General features: G+C 45.3%; 1 protein-coding gene across 5 annotated transcripts in view; it reads left to right on the top strand.

The window, feature by feature from the left end:
- Positions 1-25,180, top strand: part of AFAP1 (actin filament associated protein 1) — a 181,354-nt gene that overhangs the window by 89,740 nt on the left and 66,434 nt on the right. For all 5 annotated transcript variants that reach the window (XM_009447331.4, XM_009447333.5, XM_016951278.4 and 2 more), the window contains exons 5-6: positions 7,006-7,217; positions 11,595-11,774. In XM_009447331.4, the coding sequence (XP_009445606.3) occupies positions 7,006-7,217; positions 11,595-11,774 (392 nt within the window). The remainder of the gene's footprint in view (positions 1-7,005; positions 7,218-11,594; positions 11,775-25,180) is intronic.

Below are 25,180 nucleotides of genomic sequence, written 5' to 3'. Positions count from 1 at the left end.
AATGAAATACATTATGTAATGCCGCTGGTGTTTGGAGATGAGCACTCACTTCCTCAGGCCCCGATGTTGGATGGTCATGTGCACAGGTAGTTACACCTGCTTCTAGAGTTTCAGGCTCACAGGGAGCTATCTTGTGTCCTTCATTTTATCCTCATAGTAACTCTCAGAGAGACAAGATTATCTTAAAGACACTGAGTCTCAAATAAGTTCAATGACTTACTATATTTCTCTAGAGTGAGATCTCGGACTTAGACTGGCCATTTTCAAACATAAGTCAGATCTCTGCTCTATTCACAACCTTCTCGTGGCTTCCCATCCCACTCAAAAGTTAAAGCCAAAGTTCGTCTAAGGGCTTCTCTCCTCATCCCTTTACCTACCACCTGCTCCTCCCCTGCTCACTGCCGTCCACCCCCCACCCCCAGCCCCTTTTACATGGTCACAGCGGCATGAAAGAGTGGAGAATCTGTGATACAGAAGGAGAGTCAGTGTTCAAAACTTTGTGACCCTCTTGTATTTTGTATTTTGTAGCTCTTGTATTTTGATCCTGTAAGAATCTCAAGTAGAAAAGTGTTGAATGATATTGCCAAAGTGAGGATGTGAGATGGAGAACCTTTCTCTGCACTCCAAATGCCTTGCCTTCCACAGAGTTGTGTGGGGCAGCTGGAAGGATCGAGGGGAAAGCCCTTTGTGAGTCTGAAAACGCTAGACACAGCTGCAAAGCACCATCATCCTTCTTACGAAATGACATTGAGACCTGAAGGAGCAGCTCCAGAAAGTAGCCATACTTCATCATTGTGTTACTTGGACACATCCCTACTCTCCAATAGCCCGTTTGTCATCTCTTTCCCCCTCACCCGAGTGTGAGAACAAAGAGGGCCAAGGCTTTTGTGTGTTTTGCATCTGGCAGGTAATATGTGCTCAATAAACACTTACTGAGTAGATGAAGGCTGTGCTTTTTCCACTCCTTTACTTTGTTGATTTTTCTACGCTGAATTTCAATTCAAGTTTTTTTTTTAATTGTGAAACATCTAATATTGTGCTTGCTCAGCCTTGTGCCCAGAACTAGAACTCCAAGAGAAATGAGGGCCACAGCTCCTGCCCTAGAGGAGCCGTGTTTTCTGCCAGCCTCTCACTCTCCCCTGCCTCTGAAAAGTGAGGTCAGAAACCAAGAGCGATGCCTGGTGGGTCTTCTGCTTATGGCCTCAGCAAAGCCAGTGCATTGAAACGAAAAGGCAGGGTCTGCATGGCCCTCCAGTCCCCTTGAGAACACTTGCTTGTCACTTAACCTTTGTCTCTGGTTCGTGTGCCTTTTAAAGATAGATTCTTGTGTCATTTGGGTGGAGAGAAGGCATGGCCCCTTGGAAAGTCATGACGCCCTAACCGCCTTCTCAGGGCACCGTTCCTGGCTCTGATGTGCCTGATGTGCATTGTGTGTGGTATTGCCGTTGCTTTTATGCAGTTTTTTTCTGGAATGAACATTTTACAGTTAAAAATAGTAGTTTACTGGAGTGTTCCTTAATTTCATCAGAATGACACTATGATAGCAGTTCCTGCCCATGAAACTAGTTTCTGGTGAAGAAGAGTGTGGTGGTGAATTTGAGGTGTGAAGTTGACTAGATGAGGGGGACCTAGGGAACTGGTGAAGCATTGTTTTTGGGTGTATCTGTGAGGTGTTTCCAGAGGACACTGGCATGTGGGTCTGAGTGGCCCACACGGGGAAGACCCACCCTCGGTGTAGGCAGTACCATCCGATAGGCTGGAGGCCCAGAGAGAACAGAAACAGAGGAAAGGCACGTGGGCCTCTCTTTTCCCTGAGCTGGGAGACATCTTTCTCCCTTGGATGTTAGAACTTCGGGCATCCCGGCCTTGGGACCCCAGGACTTATACCAGCACCACTGCCCTCCCGTACTTCCCCACCTCCTGGATTCTCAGACCTCCCTCTCAGACGGAGAGTTTCACCATCTGCCTCCCTGGTGCTGAGGCTTTTGGACTCGGACTGAGCCATGCTTTGCGCATCCCAGGGTCTCCAGCTGGTAGACGGCTTGTTGTGGGATTTCTCAGTCTCCATAATTGCATGAGCCATCCCCCCTAATAAATCACCTCCCTTCCCTCCCTCCCTCCCTCCCTCCCTTCCTCCCTTCCTTCCTCCCTCCCTCCCTCCCTTCCTTCGTCCCTCCCTCCCACTTACCTATCTACCTGTTCACTCCCTCACTCCCTTCCTTCCTTCCTTCCTTCCTTCCTTCTTTCCTTCTTTCCTTCCCTCCCTCCTTCCCTCCTTCCCTCCTTCCGTCCACCCACTCACCCATCCACCTGTCCGTCCATCCATACATTGATCCATCTGTCTGCCTGAGCATCTGTCTATCCATCCATGTATCTAATCTGTCAATCTCCTATGGCTTCTGTTTCCCTGGAGAGTCCTGACTGATACAAAGAGCATTTCCTAATCAACAACGTCCTTTCAACAGAGTTCACACAGTTCTGTTGTTGGCCCTTTGGTCTGCTGCCTTACTCTACACAAAATGTAGACATCTGAATGGGACGGGCCTGATGGTATCTAATCATTGCCCCCCCCGCCGAGTACCCCTGAAATAAAACCTTCTTGTTCATCTCTCTGTGAATACCTGTACCACTTACTACAAGACTAGAAGGCAATCAGGAATTCTTTTCCCTGCTCCCCATTTCTGAGTTGTTCATAATTTTTCACAAAACGTACATTACCTCTTAATGTAATCCAAAACCCCAGGCCTCCAGACAGTGAACTTCTCAAAGTCCTAGACCACAGCTCTGGCTGGTGGAGCTACCAAGTGATATCCTGAGCGAGAGTCTCTTCTCTTGATTGGGTCATCACTAAGCATACTGTCCAGAGAGTTCTCTTGATTGGGTCATCGCTAAGCATACTTTCCGGAGAGTTCTCTTGATGGGGACACTGCTAAGCATACTTTCCGGAGAGTTCTCTTGATTGGGGGACTGCTAAGCATACTTTGTGGAGAGTTCTCTTGATTGGACCATCACTAAGCATACTTTCCGGAGAGTTCTCTTGATTGGGTCATTGCTAAGCATACTTTCTGGAGAGTTCTCTTGATTGGGTCATCGCTAAGCATACTTTCTGGAGAGTTCCCTTGATTGGGACACGGCTAAGCATACTTTCCAGAGAGTTCTCTTGATTGGGTCATCGCTAAGCATACTTTCTGGAGAGTTCATTATCCTTTGTGCTCGGTGACTTCTGGCTGTTCCTTGTTTGCTGCTAAGTTGGCTGGTTTTTCTAAAAATGTCATTTCTACACTCTTAGAAGAAGGCAAGACAGTGAACTTAATTGTCTTTTTCATAACTGTAGACCTCAACTCATTCCCAAGGATGAAAGGGCTACTAGAACATAGTTTACTTTTTCCGTTTAAAATACAAAGGCACGGGTTCATGTTTCAGTCCTGTCATTCACCAAGCCTATGCTCCTGGATGAATCTCGTAGTCTTTGAGCCTCATTCTTCCTTTTCTTTGAATAAGACTAATGTCTTATGTGCCCCATCTCCAAGTGGCTGGGATGTCCGGTGAGATGGTGGATGTGAGAAACCTTTGTAAATTTGGAGCAGGCCTGGCTTTTCATGGCTTTATCCTAGCACCTGCTATGTAAATATAGATAGTTTTTAAAAAGTGCCTGGCATAGAGTAGAGCTCACAACATATTTGTGGAATGAGTGAAATTAAAGGTAGTTTTCCCATTTATAACTAACTGACTCATTAAATCTTTACTTCATTGTTTACTGAACTTGATGTTCCAGCAAGTGAGCTGAGCCCTGAGGGCTGTGTGGTCCTCCAGGCCGCTATGAGAATCATCTTTCTGAAATAAAGCTAGGATGATGTCCATGGCCCCTCCAGAACCCCTCAGTTTACGTTGGATCGTAGCACAGCACGCGATCTGCGGTCTGGCCTCTGCCCATCTTCTCATTCCATATTCCATCGTTTCCTTCCACATACCCTTGTTCTAGCCATGCTTACTGTTTTAAAAACTCTCTTGTTGTAAAATACATTTACCAGAAAGTGCATAAAATATGAGTATATGCTCAGTGATTTATCATAAAGAAGCCATCTGTGTAACCACCATTCAGGTCAAGGGTAGAACACTGTCAGCCCCTGAAGCCCCCTGCTCCTTCCTAGCACAGCCAAGGGTAACCACGGACGTCGTTTTGTGGCCTCGCTCACGTCCTGTCCAGAAGCTGAAAGGACCCACTGTGCCTTGGCAGCATTTGATGCTTGTCAGTGCTTTTGCTCATCGCGTTTCTCCTTCTCAGACTTTTTCCTTTGGTTGGCAATAGCTTGTCTCAAGGCCTGGCTCTAAAGTGACATCTTCTGTGCTGTCTTCCCTGTGCCCCTGCATATGCTGCCCTCTCGTGCCCGGCTCCATGACAGGTTGCATTTTGCCTTAGATTGTAAAGGATCTTGCCCCCACCCCCCGTGCCGTCCAGCAGAGCTTTGGCAGCAGGGGGAGTGTTTTTCTTCTGGGCCCCAGTATCCAGTTGACATGTGGGACTTGAATGAAAATTGAAATGTAAGTAACCCCCTGTGGCTGCCCTGTGAAGCAGGGGGTGCTGGGTGAGTGTAGGTGCTGATGGGTGTGTGGGGTGTGTTGGAGGGGATGTGGAGCCAGTGAGAACGACCCACCTGTGGGTGGAGGGGTGATGTGAAGCAGGGGCAGAAGCGGGGCAGAGACCTGTGACCCAGACCAGGGTGTTCTGTTCGCCTCTCACCTTTGAGTCAGCCCCTCATTGCATCCCTCGTGGCCTCTGAGCTGCTCCTGTCTCTTACCTCGTCCCTTCTTCAGCCCATTGCTAGTGCCATTGTCAAAGTTACCTCTTCAATCTCCTTAGCTTTTGCCTAAAATCCTTCCTGGACTTAAAAAAAAAAAAAAAAAAATAATAATAATCTTGTTCTGTTGCCCAGGCTGGAGTGTAGTGCGCAGGATCACAGCTCACTGCAGCCTTGGACTCCTGGGCTCAAGTGATCCTCCTGCGTCAGCCTCTTGAGTAGTTGGGACCACAGGCGTGCCCTACCATGCCTGGCTAGCTTTTTACTTTTTATAGAGATAGGGTCTCGCTATGTTGCCCCGGCTTGGTCTTGAACTCCCGGGCTCAAGTGATTCGCCCGCCTTGGCCTCCCAAAGGGCTGGGATTACAGGTGTGAGCCACCACACCTGGCCTCCTGGACAACTTTTCATTGTTGAAAATTCAACTTAAACTTTAAATCTTTCTGTTCCTTGCTGCTAGTATTGAATCTTTGCAAGGAAATTATAAGGCAAACATGATTACTGAGTACAACTTAAACTCCAGTTTCCAGCAAGTAAAAATATGAGTTCTCTTCTGTGCAGACTCTGCCATTTTGCACAGTATTGCAACCGCATTGGCCATTGTTCTCCTTATCTCTCATTCATCTATCATTTAGGTGTTCATCCCTTAAGTATGTTTTGAGAAAGAAACGTGTTCCAGATGATTCTGGGGGCTGAGGGGAATCCAGAGATGAATCAGATCCTGTCTCAGGGAGCTTATCATCCAGCGCAGCTGAAAGTAATGAGAGGAATGATGGGTGCTGGTATTTAGGAAGACCTTTTATTACGCCATTGGCCCTTCCAAGGGCTTTGCCAGTTTAATTTAAAGACATTTAATGCGCTTCCTTCTACAGTTATTTGGGCACTTGCCCTGTGCCAGGTACTTTGTTAGGTGCCGGGGAGATCACTGCCAACGAGATGGTCTCCTTTTCTTCAGGGGGCTTACAGCCTGCAGTGGGGGCCAGTGTTGAGGTGTGCTGCGATCCGCTCTGTGTTGGGCCATGTGGAGGCTCAGAGGAAGGGCATTTGACCCAGTGTATTAGTCTGCTCATGCCACAGTGACAAATGCCACCAATGGGGGGCTTCCACAGCAGAAGCTCGTCAGTCCGGGAGTCCAGGTTAGACTGCCAGCACGGTTGGGTTCTGGCGAGGCCTCTTCCTGGCTTTTAGATGGCTAAGTCCTCACTGTGTCCTCACATGGTGGGGACAGAGCTCTCTCTCTCTCTCTCTCTCTCTCTCTGTCTTCTTAAAAGACCACCAGACCTATGGGATTAGGACCCCTCCCTTAGGACCTCATTTAACTTTAGTAACCTCCTAAAAGTCCTATCTCTACATACAGTCATTATGGTTAGAGCTGCAACACTTGAATTTCCGGGAGGGACACAGTTCAGTCCATAGTACCCAGCTTTGGTGATTCAGGGAGGGTTTGCTGGAGGAGGTGTCAGGAAGTTAAACCCCAAAAGATGAGAGCATTTACCAGGCAAAGGCAGGAGGGCGAGTGGATGGACAGGAAGCTTGATAGAGGGCGTGGCACATGCAGAGACCCTGAGGTGGCAGAGGGGTGATGTGTTTGGGAAACTGTCAGTCACAGCAGTGTACATGCCAGTGTGTCACAGAGTGAGGTGGGCCCCATTAGAAGGACAGGTGTACATTTCTGTCAAAGTTCCAAGGATGCCCCAGAAGGGAGAGGTGGCCCTTGGTCGCATATTGAGTGTCAGAGATGTTGTGCACGTGGGGATGCCAGCAGGGAGAAGCAGATTGCAGCCTTGGGAGGTCTTTGACATAAAGGTGCGGACGTGGGAGGGCAAGGGACCTCCATGGGCAAGAGTTCTGTATGGCGGAACACTCTGCAGAATGAGGATGGCGCTCGTCCTGCAAGAATGTGGCGAGGAGTCAGTGTCGGGTCAGCGTGGGGTCCCGTCCATATGAAACAGTCTAGAAACAGTTTTTATAAACACAGAATTTGTAGGCACTTCACCTTGTCATTGAGTTTCCACTGCCCAAGTCTCAGCATTGTTTTTTTGTTTTTTTGTTTTTGTGTTTTTGTTTTTGTTTTTTCCCTTAAGGAGCAGAAGTCCCTTTCTCATTCAGTTACTTGGTGATTAAAAATAAGAGGACGTGCTCTTGAGCCCATGGGTAAACTTCAAGGTAAAGAAGTCCTTTTTACCAGTGTATGTTTGTTTTTTACAGATTATGATTCCGATGCGATGAGCAGCTCTTACGAGTCGTATGATGAAGAGGAGGAGGATGGGAAGGGGAAGAAAACCCGGCACCAGTGGCCCTCTGAGGAGGCCTCCATGGACCTGGTCAAGGACGCCAAAATCTGCGCCTTCCTGCTGCGGAAGAAGCGGTTCGGCCAGTGGACCAAGTTGCTCTGCGTCATCAAAGACACCAAACTGCTGGTAAGACATTTGGAATCGCTTGCATTTTTTGTAAGATTGCTGCACTCAGAAGCCGTGGCATTTATATCCAGTCACAATTAACATCAGCTGTGCAGGAAGGGCAGCACTCAGGCGTCAGCCAGGTGCCCTGAGCTCCCCGCAGTCCCATGCCGGGGGCCCCCACACGCCATCAGGGAGCACTCGCCCGTGTTGTGTGTTCAAGGTTGCCGGTTTCCCAGCTCCAAAAGCAGCCAGCGGACAAAATCATTCCCGTTCCCGGGCAGGGCCTGTGGTTTGCGTCTGTGGAAATGCACAAGATTTTAACTTGCCAGGAGTTGCAAGATGGATTTTCTCATTTGTAGTGAGTCAGTGGATTCCTCAAAGCCAGCTCATAGAAGTGGGACGGGGAGCAGCCAGGAAAGGAAATTCTTCTGGAAAGCTTGGGGCCAATTCTCTCTTTTTTTTTTTAATTTGAGAGGCAGAACAGGAAGACAAGTAAAGAACAGAGAAGCAGGGAAGGCGAGAACCTGGACCTTGCTGTGGGGTTATTCCAGTGGAGGCCCCAGCAGGAAGGCTGCATTCCGGGAGGACGGTGTGGCGTCCCTTCCTCCTCCCCACTCCCTCCCCACCTTCCTTCTTTTCCTGCTGCCTTTTTTTTAGAAACCATGGTTGGTTATTAGAATTATGAACTTTAAAGTATGTTTTTGCCTTTTGTTATTCCTTCAGATTAACCTTGGGGGAATCATTGCTCAAAATTATATCATTAATTAGAAAACGAGAATTTATGTTTCTGTAGAGCACTCTAGTGGAGCAGATAATCCTTTTTTTATGTTTTTTTTTTTTTTTTTGTAAATCCAGGTTTCATCTTTGAATTGTGGGAATCTTTTTTTGTTTTACTAAGTTCCTAGGACATTATATATTTTTTAATGTTTTTGTTCAGTTTTTTAAAACAGAGTACATATTTTTTCCACAAATGTGGCGTGAATTTCTCCCAGATTTAGAATGTGCCAAAAATGATGCCATGGGGAATATTAAAAAATGAAAAAAAGAAGATTAATGTGGTCCTTATTTCCAGTCTGATATAATGGCTACAAGATGTGGATATGTTATATGAATGTTTTAGAAATACATAATCAACTTTCATTTAAAAGAGAAGCTTCCAAATCCAGTGAGGGAAGCTTCGCGGTTGTGTGTAGGGATTAGCAGTTTGGGGTTCTGAGTCCCTGGTCCCTCTCCCCTGCCCTCCTCTCCCTCACCCCCTAACTTCTTCCCCCCTCCCCTGCTTTGTCTTCCATTTGGGCCCCTGCCAGCTTTCCCCCTTCAAAACCAGGATGATAATACCTACTACTAAGAGTAGTTGTGAATAAGAAGAAATTAGTGGAAAAGCAGGTGAAAGCACTGTTTGGTCAAATGCAGAATCAAAGTTATTTACTTTTATTATGAAGCTTTTTTCCTTTGAAAAATGACCTATCATTCAGGGCCCACATGACCCCCATTGGCATACAAAATAATGAACAGTGATCAAAGCAAATACTTTCCAAGTTTAAACAGCACAGAAAAGGAAAAGCCATGTTCTTCCCCTAAATGTTCCCAGTCTGTCTTCCCACAAGTTACCACCATTAACAGCTTTTTTTCCATCTCCTTCTGGAACTTGTTCCTTCTGTGCTCAAGTAGCTCTGGGGTGGGTACTGTGATGTACCTAGATTCCCGCTTCGGGACTGAAGGTCGCATTTCCTTGGCAGGGCTGGTGAGCCCACCTCGGGGACTGTCTGCATTGAAGAGGGGCCTAGAGCCCAAGGCCGAGCTCCCTCCCCAGGGGTCTGCATTCAGTGTGTGTGTGTGTGTGAGGAATAGACCGAGACTCACTGGGCAGCTGTGATGGGGCCTTCCAGCCCCAGAGCTCTAATGGTGGTATCCCTGAGGCCACTCAAACTGGGCGTCTTTGCCCACGCCACTTCTCCCTCTCCTTGCTCCTGGTGTTGTCTTCAGGACACCCATTCATAAACCTCCTGCATGCTGCTGTCTGCTGTAGAGGCGGCTTCCCAGGAAATCCCGCCTGCTAGGACTGCCAGATTGCAGCCTGTCCTATTGCTGATAGCATCTCTCTCATGAGGCATTTAACTTAAGGAAGAATATGTTACAAAGTTCCCTTTCTGAAATGATAAGCGTTTGAGATGTGGGGTTTGCTAATTATCTGATCTGATCACTATACATTTTCTGTATCAAAGCATCACTCTGTACCCCATAAATGTGTACAGTTATTACATGTCGATTAAAAAGGTTTACACAATTTAAAATCAAAAAATAAAATTCCCTTTCCGATTCCTTCCATTGTACGATTAGTTGCCTTTCACCTTTCTTTTTATACATACCCAAAATGCAGAAAATCTCAAATGGTCAACATTCACAAAAATCTGAGGTTAGTTGAGGTATTTTTTTCTTCCTTTTCAGATCAGTTGAGTTTTTAAAAAGGGGATGTATTTCTTATCTGTGTACTTCAAAGTCCTGGATTTAGAAGACCGAAACAGGAAGGCTGGGCGCTGTGGCTCAGGCCTGTGATCCCAGCACTTTGGGAGGCTGAGGCGGGCGGATCATGAAGTCAGGAGTTCGAGACCAGCCTGGCCAATCTGGTGAAACTCTGTCTCTACTAAAAATACAAAAATTAGCCGGGTGTGGTGGCGCACGCCTGTACTCTCAGTTACTCAGGAGGCTGAGGCAGGAGAATCGCTTGAACCCGGGATGGGGGGGTTGCAGTGAGCCAAGATCGTGCCACTGAACTCCAGCCTGGGCAACGGAGAGAGACTTCATCTCAAACACACACACTCACTCACACACTCACACACACAGACACACCCCAAAAACAAACCAGGAAAGGATTCTAGAAATCACTTCTGAAAATAGCTATCTATTCATTCCTTCCTACATCATTGAATGTTTAGAGTCAAGATGCAGGCTCTGCACGTGCACAATTGGGGCTGGAGTCCTGGTCTGTCACTTTTCAGGTTGCCTAACTCTTCAGGCAGGTGACTTAACCAGCTGCACCTCGGTTTCATAATCTGCAGAATGAGCCACCGTGCTGATTGAGGTGCCTGAAATGCCTTATATGATGTCGACATTCAGCACTTGGTAGCAGATGTTATTGTTGCTAATAACTTAATTCCATAAAATAATAATAACAATAACTGCAAAACACATTTTGCAAACGAGGAAACAGACTCAGGAAGTTTAAGAAACTCCCTGGGATGCAGATAAATTAGTAGTAGATCTAGGACCCAGGTCTGCCCTCTTGGACTGTTAGGAGGTATGCTTTGGCCCCAAGTAGTACAAGTAAACAAACGGGGGTAGGGGAAGCTTTGGGCAATAATTTGATTCTCAGTTTTACAGATAAAGATTAAGCAAGACCCATTTGAGTTAAGTCTCAGTTCTAACCTTACCAGTCAAAATCTTTAGAGTGAATGTCAGTTGTGTAGATGCATCAGCTTTGTATATTATACATTGCTATTATCGTCTTACTAAAATAATTTATGTCTTTCAGAAAGAGAAGATGAGATAGGCGGATAACAAGCAATATAGGTTATTAAATAAAGTATCCAAATTATTCCATTTTCTCTCATTAGGGCTGTGGAGTTGCAACAAATCTAATAGTATATTTTATATATTATTCACATAAATATAAATGTATTTTATATATACATTTAAATAAACATTTATGTTAAATATATATTTATGTGTGTGTGTTGGGTTTTTTTGTTTTGTTTTGTTTTTCTTTGTTTGTTGGAGACAGAGTCTCTGTCACCCAGGATGGTGTGCAGTGGTGCTATTATGGCTCACTGCAGCCTCGGGCTCCCAGGCTTAAGGGATCCTCCTGCCTCAGCCTCCCAAGCAGCTGGGACTGTAGGAACACGCCACCATGCCTGGCTAATTTTTTATGTTTTTGGTAGAGATGGGGTTTCTTCATGTTGCCCGGGCTGGTCTTGAACTCCTGGGCTCAAGTGATCCACCTGCCTCAGCCTCCCGAAGTGTTGGGATTACAGGCGTGAGCCATCGTGCCCAGCCTATGTTTTTATTTATGTAAATACATTCATGTAATTTAATGAAGAAGCCCCACTGGATCATAAACCGTATCAGAGTAGGGACTTTTGGTGTTTTTTGAATCCTGCGATAGAGGCTCAGTAAGTTTTTCTGAATCAGTGAATGGATGTACTTTTTTACACTTGGAGGCGAAGTGTCTGTGAAGAGCACTGTGTGTGTGTGTGTGTGTGTGAGAACCTGCTCATCTGCAGATGCAGACCTTCAGATGCCTTGCCCGCACTCACGTTTTCATGATGCTAGAGCTTCCTCAAGTGTTTCTGTTTGAACTCCCTTATAATATCAGTTGATTTGTTGTGTTGAATGCAGTGCTATAAAAGTTCCAAGGACCAGCAGCCTCAGATGGAACTGCCACTCCAAGGCTGTAACATTACGTACATCCCGAAAGACAGCAAAAAGAAGAAGCACGAGCTGAAGATTACTCAGCAGGGCACGGACCCGCTTGTTCTCGCCGTCCAGAGCAAGGAACAGGCCGAGCAGTGGCTGAAGGTAGGTTGTCTGCTGTGTTTCACAGCCATTTCAGTTCCACATGCCTTTCTGAGATCCATTTTAATTTTAATTTTAATTTTGTTCAAGCATAGGCAAGATGGATTCACCCAAAGAGTTTTATCTTTAATAGCTAAATATTCTGATGACATGGAGGTTAATCAGAAACCCCGCGTCACTTTCACTCTTATCTTTAAAAGGCAGCTTGTCTCTGTTTGTAGGCTGCTTCGACGACTTTCTCTTTTACTTTTATTTTCTACAGTGTCACTTTATTGTGTCTGCATATGAATTCTTTTTAAATTTTATTCTGGTTGGGATTGGCTGGGCTTCTGAAATCTTGTGGATTTTTATCTTTCTAAGTTTTGGAAAATTTTTTCAGCCATTTTCTTAAAATACAGCTTTTCCACATTTCTCCTTCTTCCCTGAGGCTACATTTAAATATATGTTAGACTTTCTCACTATATTTACTTCTAGTTTCTTTTCGTATTTACCAACCTCTTTTCTTTGTTTGTTGAAACAAGGCTTGGCTCTGTTGCCCAGGCTGGAATTTAGTGGTATGATCGTGGTTCACTGCAACCTCTGCCTCCTGGGCTCAATCGATCCTCCCCCCTCAGCCTCCCAAGTTAGCTCGGATTACATGCCACCATTCCTGGCTAATTTTTGTATCTTTTCTAGAGACAGCATTTCTCCATGTGGCCCAGGCTGGTCTCAAACTCATGAGCTCAAGTGATCCGCCCACCTTGGCCTCCCAAAGTGCTGGGATTACAAGTGTGAGCCATCGTGTCCAGCCCTAACCATTCTTTTTTCTTCTTTAGTCTGGTTTATTTTTCTTGTTACTTTCCAGCCCATTATTTCTCTCTTTGGCTGCTTGTAATCTGCTATTAAATGTGTTCCTGTTCACTGGGTTCTTAATTTTGGTGATGGTAGTTGTTTTAGTCTACTTGGATTGCTCTGATGAAATATGATAAACTGAGTGGCTTATTTATAACAAATGTGTTTCACACAGTTCTGGAGTCTGGGAAGTCCAAGATCAAGGGACCATTCTATTCAGTGTCTGGTGAGGGCCTGCTTCCTGGTTCACAGATGGCATCTTCCATCTGTGTCCTCATGTGGCGGAAGGGACAAGGCAGGTCTCTAGGGCCTCTTTTATAAGGGCACCAATCCCATTCACCTAGTCACCTCCCAGAGGTTCTGCCTCGTAACACCATCCTCTTGAGGGTTAGGATTTCAGGATATGAATTTGGGGGAACACATTCCGTCCGTGGCAGTAGTGTTCAGTGCTAGAATCTCTAATCTTTTTGGTTTGTTTTTGTTTTAGAGTTCATTTTGGCTTGTATCTAGAATTTCTAGTTGTTTCTTCTTCAAGCTGGAAATACTATTTGTACAGTGTTAAATTTCTTTTAGAAACGTTTACTTGACGTTTATCCTCATAAATGTCATCAGCATGGTGGTTTGACAGTGGTTTTGGTGGAGTTTGAACCTGGTTCTGTTGTCTGTTGTGCTGTACTTGTTCATGTCATTTTTGTCATCCTTGTGCCAGGTTATCTCAAGTTCACGCTCGGCATTATATTAGGGGAAAAATTATTGAAATAATTTTTTTATAACAGCTTTATTGAGGGATAATTCACATACCATAAATTCACCCTTTTCAAGTCCAATTCATTGGTTTGTGTTTTTTGTTTTTTTTTTTTTTTTTGGTATATTCACTGAGTTGTGCAGCCATCACCATAGTCTAGATGCTGAATTTCATGGCTCCAAAAAGAACATTGTACTGGCTGGGCGCAGCGGCTCATGCCTGTAATCCCAGCACTTTGGGAGCCAAGGTGGGCCGATTGCTTAAGCCTGGGAGTTTGAGACCAGCCTAGACAACATGCAGAAACCCTGTCTCTGCTAAAAGATACAGAAAATCAGCCAGGCATGGTGACACGTTCCTGTAGTCCCAGCTACTCTGGAGACTGAGGTGAGAGAATCACCTGAGCCTGGGAGGTTGAGGCTGCAGCGAGTTGTGACTGCGCCACTGTACTCCAGCCTGGGTGATAGGAGCGAGACCCTGTCTCAAAAACAAAGAATGCCATACCCATTAGCAGTCATTGCCCTTTTGCCACCACCCCTGTTCTTCTTAGGCAGCCACTTACCTGCTTTCTGTCTCTGTACAGCTGCCTGTTGTCAGCATTTCACAGAAGTGGCTCTTACAGTACTTGGGCTTTCGTGGCTGGCTTCTTTCATTTAGTGTCGTGTTTTCAAGGTCCGTCCATGTTGAAGCAGATTTCAGTTCTTCCTTGCTCTTTATTGCTTCTTGGGTCATATGTAAGAACTGATTACTTGATCCAGGGTCCTGAAGGTTTACATGTGTATTTTATTCTGAGAAGTTTACAGTGTTAGCTCTTACATTTAGATTTTTGATCCACTTTGATTTAATTTTTTGCATACACTGTGAAGTAGGGGTCCAACTTCATTCTTTTTCACGGGGGTCCCCAGTTGTTCCTATGGAAATAACTTGATTCCTAGAACTCTGCTTTCCACTACCAAGGAGCATTTTCCCTTGCCTCTCCCGCACACTTGGGGGTGTTAGCGCTCCAAAATTAGTTTATTCTAAATTCAGGGTTTGAGGTTTTCAGCCACCCAGGTAACCTTAAGGCAGCCCTCAGTCCATTCAAGAGCCACCCAGGTAACCTTAAGGCCACCTGCAGTCCATTCAAGAGCCACCCAGGTAACTTTAAGGCCACCCGCAGTCCATTCAAGAGCCACCCAGGTAACCTTAAGGCAGCCCACAGTCCATTCAAGAGCCACCCGGATAACCTTAAGGCAGCCCTCAGTCCATTCAAGAGCCACCCAGGTAACCTTAAGGCAGCCCACAGTCCATTCAAGAGCCACCCAGGTAACCTTAAGGCAGCCCTCAGTCCATTCAAGAGCCACCCAAGTAACCTTAAGGCAGCCCTCAGTCCATTCAAGAGCCACCCACGTAACCTTAAGGCAGCCCTCAGTCCATTCAAGAGCCACCCAGGTAACCTTAAGGCAGCCCACAGTCCATTCAAGAGCCACCCAGGTAACCTTAAGGCAGCCCTCAGTCCATTCAAGAGCCACCCAGGTATGACCTTAAGGCAGCCCTCAGTCCATTCAAGAGCCACCCAGGTAACCTTAAGGCCACCCGCAGTCCATTCAAGAGCCACCCAGGTAACCTTAAGGCAGCCCTCAGTCCATTCAAGAGCCACCCAGGTAACCTTAACGCAGCCCTCAGTCCATTCAAGAGCCACCCAGATAACCTCAAGACAGCCCACAGTCCATTCAAGAGCCACCCAGATAACCTTAAGGCAGCCCACAGTCCATTCAAGAGCCACCCAGGTAACTTTAAGGCAGCCCACAGTCCATTCAAGAGCCACCCAGGTAACCTTAAGGCAGCCCTCAGTCCATTCAGGAGCCACCCAGATAACCTTAAGGCAGCCCTCAGTCCATTCAAGAGCCACCCAGGTAACCTTAACGCAGCCCTCAGTCCATTCAAGAGCCACCCAGATAACCTCAAGACAGCCCACAGTCCATTCAAGAGCCACCCAGATAACCTTAAGGCAGCCCACAGTCCATTCAAGAGCCACCCAGGTAACTTTAAGGCAGCCCACAGTCCATTCAAGAGCCACCCAGGTAACCTTAAGGCAGCCCTCAGTCCATTCAAGAGCCACCCAGGTAACCTTAAGGCCGCCCGCAGTCCATTCAAGAGCCACCCAGGTAACTTTAAGGCCACCTGCAGTCCATTCAAAGGCAGGTTTATATTTGTTTTAGTTCACTCTTAACTCCAAGTTACATTCCGTTGGGGTCTCCATCCTGCTTGTGGGTATTTTGCCAGGGACCCCCTCTTTGGCATGCCCTGGACTACAGCTTGGATCTCTCTTCCCACTGAGCCATTGGAGGTTCTACCTCGCCCCTCAGCTGCCCCCTTGGGGTAGCAAGGCAGTCCCAGCCACCAGGCTTCCCTTCTGAATTTCCATCTTCTTCTGGATTTTGGCCCAGGCCTTGCTTACTATCATAGTAGCTGCCTCATGCTTTTGGAAAGATGCTTCCTCTATTTTATCTTGCTTTTTTGTGAAAAAAAGTTTTTTTTTAATTTCCATAGGTTATTGGGGAACAGGTGGTGTTTGGTGACAGAGTAAGTTCTTTAGTGTTGATTTGTGAGATTTTGGTGCACCCATCACCGAAGCAGTATACACTGCACCCAGTTTGTAGTCTTTTATCCCTCACTTCCTTCCCACCCTTTTTCCCTGAATCCCCAAAGTCTATTGTGTTATTCCCCAAAGTCCACTGTATCATCCTTATGCCTTTGCATCCTCATAGCTTAGCTCCCACTTATGAGTGAGAATATACAATGTTTGGTTTTCCATTCCTGAGTTACTTCACTTAGAATAATAGTCTCCAATCTCATCCAGGTTGCTGCAAATGCCATTAATGTATTCCTTTTTATGGCTGAGTAGTATTCCATTGTATATATATATGCGTGTGTGTGTGTGTGTGTGTGTGTGTGTGTGTGTGTGTATGTGTATGCCACAGTTTCTTTATCCACTTGTTGATTGATGGGCATTTGGGTTGGTTCCACATTTTTGCAATTGTGGATTGTGCTGTTATAAACGTGTGTGCAAGTGTATTTTTTGTATAATGCCTTCTTTTCCTCTGGGTAGATACCCAGTAGTGGGATTGCCGGATTGAATGGTGCTTCTGCTTTTAATTATTTTAAGAAACCTCCAGGTCGGGCGCAGTGGCTTGTGCCTGTAATCCCAGCACTTTGGGAGGCCGAGGCAGGCAGATCACAAGGTCAGGAGATCAGGACTATCCTGGATAACACGGTGAAACCTTGTGTCTACTAAAAATACAAAAAATTAGCCAGGCATGGTGGCACGTGCCTGTAGTCCCAGCTGCTTGGGTGGCTGAGGCAGGAGAATTGCTTGAACCTGAGAGGAGGAGGTTGCAGTGAGCCAAGATTGCACCACTGCACTCCAGCCTGGGTGACGGGGCAAGACTTAATCTCAAAAAAAAAAAAAAAAAAAAAGAGATCTCCACACTGTTTTCCATAGTGGTTGTACTAGTTTACATTCCCACCAGCAGTGTAGAAGTGTTCCCTGTTCACCGCATCCACACCAACATCTATTATTTTTTGATTCTGGTCATTCTTGCAGGAGTAAGGTGGTATCACGTTGTGGTTTTGATTTGCTTTCCCTGATCATTAGTGATATTGAGCTTTTTTTTGTATGTTTGTTGGCCATTTGTATAACTTCTTTTGAGAATTGTTTGTTCATGTCCTTAGCCCACTTTTGATGGGATTGTTTGGTTTCTTCTTGCTAATTTGTTTGAGTTCGTTGTAGATTCTGGATATTAGTCCTTTGTGGGATATATAGATTGTGAAGGTTTTCTCTCACTCTGTGGTTTGTCTGTTTACTCTGCTGACTGGTTTTGCCATGAAAAAGCTCTTTAGTTTAATTAAGTCCCAGCTATTTAACTTTATCACATTTGCTTTTGGGTTCTTGGTCATGAAGTCCTTGCCTAAGCCAATGTCTAGAAGGGTTTTTCTGATGTTACCTTCTAGAATTTTTATAGTTTCAGGTCTTAGGTTTAAGTCGTTCATCCATCTTGAGTTGATTTTTGTACAAGGTGAGAAATGAGGATCCAGTTTCATTCTCCTACATGAGGCTAGCCAATTATCCCAGCACCATTTGTTGAAAAGGGTGTCCTTTCCCCACTTTATGTTTTTGTTTGCTTTGTTGAAGTTCAGTTGACTGTAGTATTTGGGTTCTCTATTCTTTTCCCTAGGCCTATTTGCCTATTTTTATACCAGTACCATGCTGTTTTGGTGACTATGGCCTTATACTGTAGTTTGAAATCAGGTAATGTGATGCCTTCGTTTGTTTGTTCTTTTTGCTTAGTCCCGCTTTGGCTATGTGGGCTCTTTTTTTTTTTTAACATATGAATTTTAGGATTGTTTTTTCCAGTTCTGTGAAGAGTGATGGTTATCTTGCTTTTCTAATTGTCTTCATCAGGAAGATTGGCCCAACCCACCTAGTCCATCGTTGCCGGCAAGTACCTGTTGTGAGAGAAGGGCTCAGGAGTGGGGTGGGGAAACCTGGTAGAACACTTCATAGCAGAAGGTCTTATGCTACACAGGTCTCCCTCCATCAAACCTTCAGTCTCTTTCGCTGTCATCCGCAGGAAAGCATGTGGTTCTGACCCCATGACGAGAGCAGTGGCTCCCACCGCTGTCTGCCAGCTGCTCAGGACACACAGATGCTTTTTTTTTTTCATGTTGTTGGCAGTGGCTGAGGCTCTTCCCACATCTGTATCATACAGGAGATTGAGGAGAGCTTTTTTCCCCTCCAGATGATCCTTCTGGAAGTCCTGTGATCGGAAGTTTCTACTGTCGAGCTTACTTAGCCTTCCCAGCATGGAACTTTAATATGTTATACATCAGCCACCACCATTACCAATTTCACTAAAGCCTTTTACACTCACAAGGGACTTCTCTGCCATCATTGCTTCTTAACCTCAAAGCAGGCGTGTGTAGTTTCATTTGTCAGCTGACAGCCTGAGTCTCAGGTGGGCGAAGTGCTACCATGATCCATAAGCGATCAAGCAGGGGGTCTAAGTCAGAGTTTCCTGGCTTCACATTTCATTCTCACTGTGTTGGGCCATCTGACAGTTTGCCGTTCCCTCTTTTATTCCACATTTCTATGACCATAGTGCCATCCCTTCCGTAAGGAGGGAACGACAGTTATGGAATTCAGTGCGAAGCTTTCTGTATGATTCTGTTTTCTTCACCCGATCCCATGCTTTTGGTCACCTGTACCCATCCTTCTGCATTCTGTGCTTAGCTGTTCCTCAGTGGAAACCCAAAAAAGGCCACTCTGAAACTTCAGCTTTCTTCTTTTTCTCCTCTGTCCTTACAGTTAGTTAAGTATTTCCTGCACACTGAAGAGCAGCCTCCTTCTTGCTGGTGCTGGTCTGACATGAAGTCATCCTGGAGTGTCACTGGGAGAGGGCATAGAGCCGACAGTGCGCTGACAAACAGACTAGTAAAAACAAAACTTTCTCAAGATGTCAGATGCTGATGGGGTGAAATAATCTTGTATCGTGTTTCACCAGATGGGAGCTACTTATAGATCAGAGGCACTTAGCTAATTATAGAATGATGACTCCATTTATGAACGGAAGTTAATTGCAAGAATTTTTTTTTTTTTTTTTTTTTAAGCATTTGCTGATTTTTCTTAAAAGGAAAGTAAATAATACGGGGTAAAGTATCTTTTCTAAAGAGTTTAAATTGTTCAGTTACTCTATTTTTCATGTCTGTGATGTTACTTCCAGTACATATAATGGTACAGGAATCTAAGAAGTCTTGATTAGAAAGCAAAGTCAGATGACAAAACTAGTTTCAAGCAGTTACAGAATTATCTTGGGCCAGCAGAGACCTGAGATGGGCTAGTGTAGTTTCTTCCAGATACTGTCATTAGATCAGAAACACTTAGAGATGTAAAAAACGTTGATTCCCGGTGATTCAGATTTATTAGGGACTTAAGAATCTTTTTTTCCCTTTTTACTTTGTATCATTTTTATATCCTTTTAAGGTCTAAAATGCTACAGATAGAATAGAAACATGCCTCCCCTATTTAAGTCTCTCTCCCTTCCCAAAGGCGACTTTTATCTGAATTTGGTCTTTATTATTATCTTGGTATGCTTTTAAAAAAATACTTTCACTTCTGTAATCCCAGTGCTTTGGGAGGGCAAGGCGGGAGGATCACTTGAGGCCAGGAGTTCAAGACCAGCCTGGGAAAAATAGCAAGAGGCTATCTCTATAAAACATTAAAAAATTATCTGAGCATGGTGGCACAGCCTGTAGTCCCAGCTGCTTGGGGGGCAGAGGCAGGAGGATCGCTGGAGCCCCAGGAGTTTGAGGTTTCAATGAGCTGTGATTGGGCCACTGCACTCCAGCCTGGGTGACAGAATGAGACCTTGTCTCTAAAGATAAATAATAATAATTAAAAAAAACCTTTCACTTATATGTGTATATAACCATTCAAGGTAAATGATACTTTATTCACGTTTTAGAATTTCTGTGTAAATGGCTTCAAACTCCACAAACCCTGCAGCTGTATTTTCTCACTCAGAATTATCTGCTTCTGATGGCCACTTTTTGTGCTCACGGGCTGTTGCTACTGCAGGCCGAGGTGCCGTGAGATCTTCCAGCACGTGTCCCACAGCCTCGCGTTTCATGTCTTCTCTAGGACGCTCCTGTTACATTGGAATTGCCTTATTTAGCATGTGCACACCTTCAGCATCACCAGACTCTGCCAGATTGTCTTCCAAGATTATTTGTACAATTCCCTTCTCCCAGCAGTGCAGGAGAGTTACTATTTTGTATGTATTCTTTCAGAGTTTCCTTGTCCATAGGCAAGCAAATAGCAATGCAGATTTCATCTGCTTCCCCCTCGCCCCGCCCCATAGAAAGGGTGCAGCATTTTGGACCTTGTTTTTTTTCCCACCTAAACAAAGTATCTTGGAGATATTTGCAATTTAGAGAGTAGAGCATTTCCTCTTTCTTTATTACAGGTTATAACATTTTATTGTATGAATAGACCGTACTTCAAAAAGATAGTCTGTCTCCCATTTATGGACATTGGGTTGCTTTCAGTCTTTTGATATGACAGACAATTCTGTATTAGATAACCTTATGCTTATCTCATCTCACACTTTTGCTGGTCTGTAGGCTAAATTCTCAGAAAGAGTAATCACTTCCATGAAGGTTATCAGCATTCGTATTATAATTTTGATGTATAGCTAAGGCACTCTCCTAGGAGGTTTACCAATTTTCCCTCCCACCAACAATATATCAGAGTGCCTTTTCTTCCTGTAGCCTTGCCAATAGGGTGTGTTAGCCAACTTGTGAATTTTTGCTAGTCTGATGTGGAAGGATGGTATCTCAGTCTAGTTGTAATCTGCACTCCTCTTATTGTGAATGACACTGAGTATTTTTAATAGGGTTTAAGAGCCTACAGTTGTATCAGTATTTCTGTGAACTGTGTTTATATCCTTTGCTGTTTTTGTCTGTATTCTTTGCTTATAATTCTCTTTTTAAGGAGTTCTCAGATGACTGAGGCAAAGCCAGGTTTGGTAATCACTACCCTTGCTCAGCACCCCCATTTCCTTTTAAGAGGAGGCCTCAGGGAAGTGGTAGGATATCAGAGAAAATAAGTCTTTTTGTAGTCAGATAGGCAGTTAGGGTAAATGGCATCCTACAACCACTTTGAATAAAGTTTTACTTGATTTTTATAATTGCTTCTTAAGTTCAGCATAATATAACACAGCCAGGAAAAGGACTTGGGAGCCAGTATTGTGTTGAGAGATAGTGTATTAGTCTTCTCATGCCGCTGTGAAGAAATATCTTAGACTGGGTAATTTATAAAGGAAAGAGGTTACATTGACTCACAGTTCCACATGGCTGGGGAGGCCTTGGGAAACTTACAATCTTGGCGGAAGGGGAAGCAAACACGTCCTTCTTCACATGGCAGCAGGAGAGAAGTGCGGAGCAAAAGAGGGGAAGCCCCTTATAAAACCATCAGATCTCCTGAGAGCTCAGTCACTATCACCAGAACAGCATGAAGGTAACCGCCCCCATGATTCAATTACCTCCCACTGCGTCCCTCCCATGAGACATGGGGATTATGGGAACTACAATTCAAGATGAGACTTGGGTGGGGACACAGCTAAACCATATCAGACGGTATAGGTAGAGCACAGACTGGAGTCAGACTCCTGGGACTGTGACCTGGGCCCTAGCTGTTAGGCACTGTGTTTCTTGGACAAGCTATGTGACTTCTCAATGCCTCTGTTTCCTCATCTGTAAAGGCGGGTATAATAATGGTATCTGCTTTCTAGAGCTATTGTAAGGATGAGATGCTAAGACAGAGTGTTCAGAATGGCAGAAAGCATGTCATGAACCTTACATAAGTCTAAGCTGCTGTTACCACTGTTGCTTTTCCTCTGCCACCACCTCTGCATCTCATTAGGCTCCCCATACGCCTGCAGAGAACAGGCCGGATAGCTGATGACAGCAGGATGTTTCTGGGGGCAAGAACTGGACTTACATCACCGCTTCCCACACTCCTTTGGCCAAACTGTGGGGGAGGCTGAGAGACAGACTCTTCCTGTGTCCGCTGAAAGAAGAAACAACATGGTGAATAAGCTGCTGTCTCGAATTTCAAAATAAACCAAAACACCCTGAGGCAATCATCTTAAGCAGTTTTGAAGATGCTGCTTTCCTTTTCTCACCAGGACGTAGCAGAGTCCTGGTGCTGGTGGATCCCAAGCTCACGTAGCCAGCCGGGGGGCGTGGGGGCGACGCTATAGGGATTTCTTAGCATCTTGTGGTTTCAAGCAGCCCTAGGTGAACACAGAGTGGCTTTAATGTGCTGTGCAGGTACCATAGTGGCTTTGCCAGAGTTCTCAAGGAAGAATCACAATATGTTTACTGTATCCATTGTCCTTGCGGAACCTGAATCCTGTGGACACACACATTTGAAGCCACGTCTTTAATATTCACCGGGCTGAATTCACCTTCCACATGCCCTTCATTTCCTCCTGAAGATTTGGGTGTTCAGTCACTTTCATTTCCTTTTACCCCAAAGAAGTTATTAAAACAAAATTTTAAAAAACCTTTTTTTATACAGCGAATCTTCTGGAAGTCAACTCTGGGAGCCTTAACTGTCTGGAAGGGTCTTCATTTCTCCCTCGCTCGGGTGAGACGTCACCCGCCCTTTGTGCCCATTGGTCCTCCGGGTGTGGAGTGTCCTTTCCCCCCGTCCTCCTCTTAAGATTTGTTCTCCACATCTGGTTTTCAGCAGCTGACTGCAATGTGTCTCAGTGCGGTGGTGTGGGTTTTTCCTCTTTCTCGGGGTTGGTTGTGCTTCTTTGTTCAGTGGGTTGGTGTCTCTCAAAAGCTTCACTTTGGGAAGCTTTTGGCCGTCCTCTCTCGCCTCATTTTTCTCTCCTCTCTCCCCTTTTTTTTTTTTTTTTTTTTGAGACAGAGTTTCACTCTTGTTCAGGCTGGAGTGCAATGGCACTATCTCTGCTCACCGCAACCTCCACCTCCCAGGTTCAAGCGATTCTCCTGCCTCAGCCTCCCAAGTAGCTGGGATTACAGGCATGTGCCACCACGTGCAGCTAATTTTGTATTTTTAGTAGAGACGGGGTTTCTCTATGTTGGTCAGGCTGGTCTCGAACTCCTGACCTCAGGTGATCCACCTGCCTCAGCCTCCCAAAGTGCTGGGATGACAGGCGTGAGCCACCGCGCCCGGTCTCTCCTCTCCTTTTGAAGTTGCATCTGTAGGTATGTTGGGTCCTCTGATACTTCCCGTAGATTGTGGATACTCCGTTGTGGTTTCCTTCACTCCTTCCGTGGCTCAGCTTGGTTGGACGCTTCTGTTTACCTGTACTCGGGCTTACGGGTCCTCTCCTCTCCTGTGGGCTCTTCAGCCCAGCTGATGACGTCATCTTTTCTGAGATCCATTTTTCACTTCTGGCATTTCTTTCTTTCTTTTTTAAATCGTTTCCATCTCTGCTGAAGTTCTCCATCTCTTTATGTCGCCTGCCTTTTCATGAGCTATTTCAGCATTTTTTATTTTAGTTATTTTAACATCTTTGGTCATTCCAATATTGGGCCCAGCTCTTGGGCTGCCTCTGTTGAATTTGTCTCAGGAGTTTCCATGACATTCCATGCATTTTGTGTAGAAGAACAGCAGAGACTGACAAGAGTCCTATTTCCCTGGAGAAGGGTGTACCCGCCTCCTGCCCTGCTCCCCACTGGCAGCCTGTATCTGGCTCTCCTGCAGGTGGGGAGGGGCTGCACGTTGTTGCAGCTTCACCTTGCCTCACTCTCACTCCCCTACTGCCTTCCAAACCATTGACGTGTTGGATCAGGAGTTTCCTGTCGTTGGCATGGCATGGCCCAGGACCCAAGACCCGTGGTGAAAATCTGAAGATCTCTTTTGTGTGCTACAGTCAAGTGCCAGCTTTCTAAACCAGCTTGATTTTGTTTTTGTTTTTGGCCTACCGGCCAGCTTTTTCACTTGCTAAGTGGTCTCTTTTCTCTGCAGTCTTGCCTCTGGCTTTTTGTGCCTTGGGCGAAATCCCTCTGTGCTGTGCTCTGTCTCCAGCTGTGGATGCTCTGGGAAGCCTGGGCCTCCTGGGAGGGGCGTCTCTCTGCTTCCCTGCCTTCCCCTGTAGGGCAACTGCCTTGCACCTGGGAGAAGGGCTGTGCCTCTGGGGGCGGCGGGGTGGGGTGGGGACTCTCCAAACTCTGTTTCCTTGCCTCCAGCTTCTGTTCTGTACCTGCATACCCAGTAAAGACCCTGGAGAGAGTTGGCAGGTGACTGTGGACTCATTCTGTCACCGGGGCACCTTGAATTGTCAACAGGTATGCCAGCCCACACAGTGAGAACTTGGCTGGCTTCTTCCCTGTCCCAAATATGGTGGGTTCCCCCTTCACCCACCATTCTACCAGTTAGAAGGGGGCCTGTGGGTCACTTTTTTCCTGCAAAGGAGCCTTCACTTTTAGGATTTAGTTCATGTAGGTTTTTTGCATCTTCATTGCTCAGAAGGGTTCAGATGTACTAGGACTTTTTTTTTTTTTTTTTTTTTTTTAAGCATAGCCACTTGTTTTATTTGTCAGGGTGGGAGTGATGGTCTTGCATGCTCTTCTGTGTGGCAACTGGAGTAAAAATGCCCTGTGCCTGCTGCCTTTTCTTCTTCACAGTCTTGCCAGAAGTTTATCAATTTTATTCTCTCAAAAAATATCTTTCTGGGCTATGTTAATTTTTTTTCCTGTAGTGTGACCATTTTCTACTTTATGTAGTTCTTTTTCTTTATTATTTTGCTTCTACTTTTTTTTAGCTTAATTTGCTGTAATTATCGCAACTTCCTGAAGCGTACACTTAGATAATTGAGTTTTTAGCCTTTTTTTCTTATGCATGCATTGAAGGCTACATGTCTCGTTCTACACACAGTGTTAACGGCACCCTCTATGTTTTGATATTTTGTATTTTTATTATTCAGCTCAAAATATTTTCTAATTTCTGTCTTGATTTCTTCTTTGACTAATGGTTTATTTGGGAATATAGTGCTTACTTTCCAAATAGTTGATGTCTTTAAAATTATCTGTTTTTAATTCGAAAGAAGTCAGTGTTGTTATAGCTCTTTATTTCACCTTGTAAAGGCCACGTCTTGGTGACTGAGGTAGATTTTTTTTAAAAACTAAAGAACTGCCACATAAAAGGAACAACCCCTGGTGAGCCAGAAGGTAGTGCGCTAGAGTGATGGAAAGGTGGGTGAGAGTTGGGAAGCATAGGGTACATTCCTGGAATACCATTAACTCGTTATGATATTTT

This window comes from Pan troglodytes, chromosome 3 (assembly GCF_028858775.2).
Source record: "Pan troglodytes isolate AG18354 chromosome 3, NHGRI_mPanTro3-v2.0_pri, whole genome shotgun sequence".
In the NCBI taxonomy this organism is placed as follows: Eukaryota; Metazoa; Chordata; class Mammalia; order Primates; family Hominidae; genus Pan; species Pan troglodytes.
Note: the sequence above shows the minus strand (reverse complement) of the source record. Positions and strands in the feature narration are given on the sequence as shown.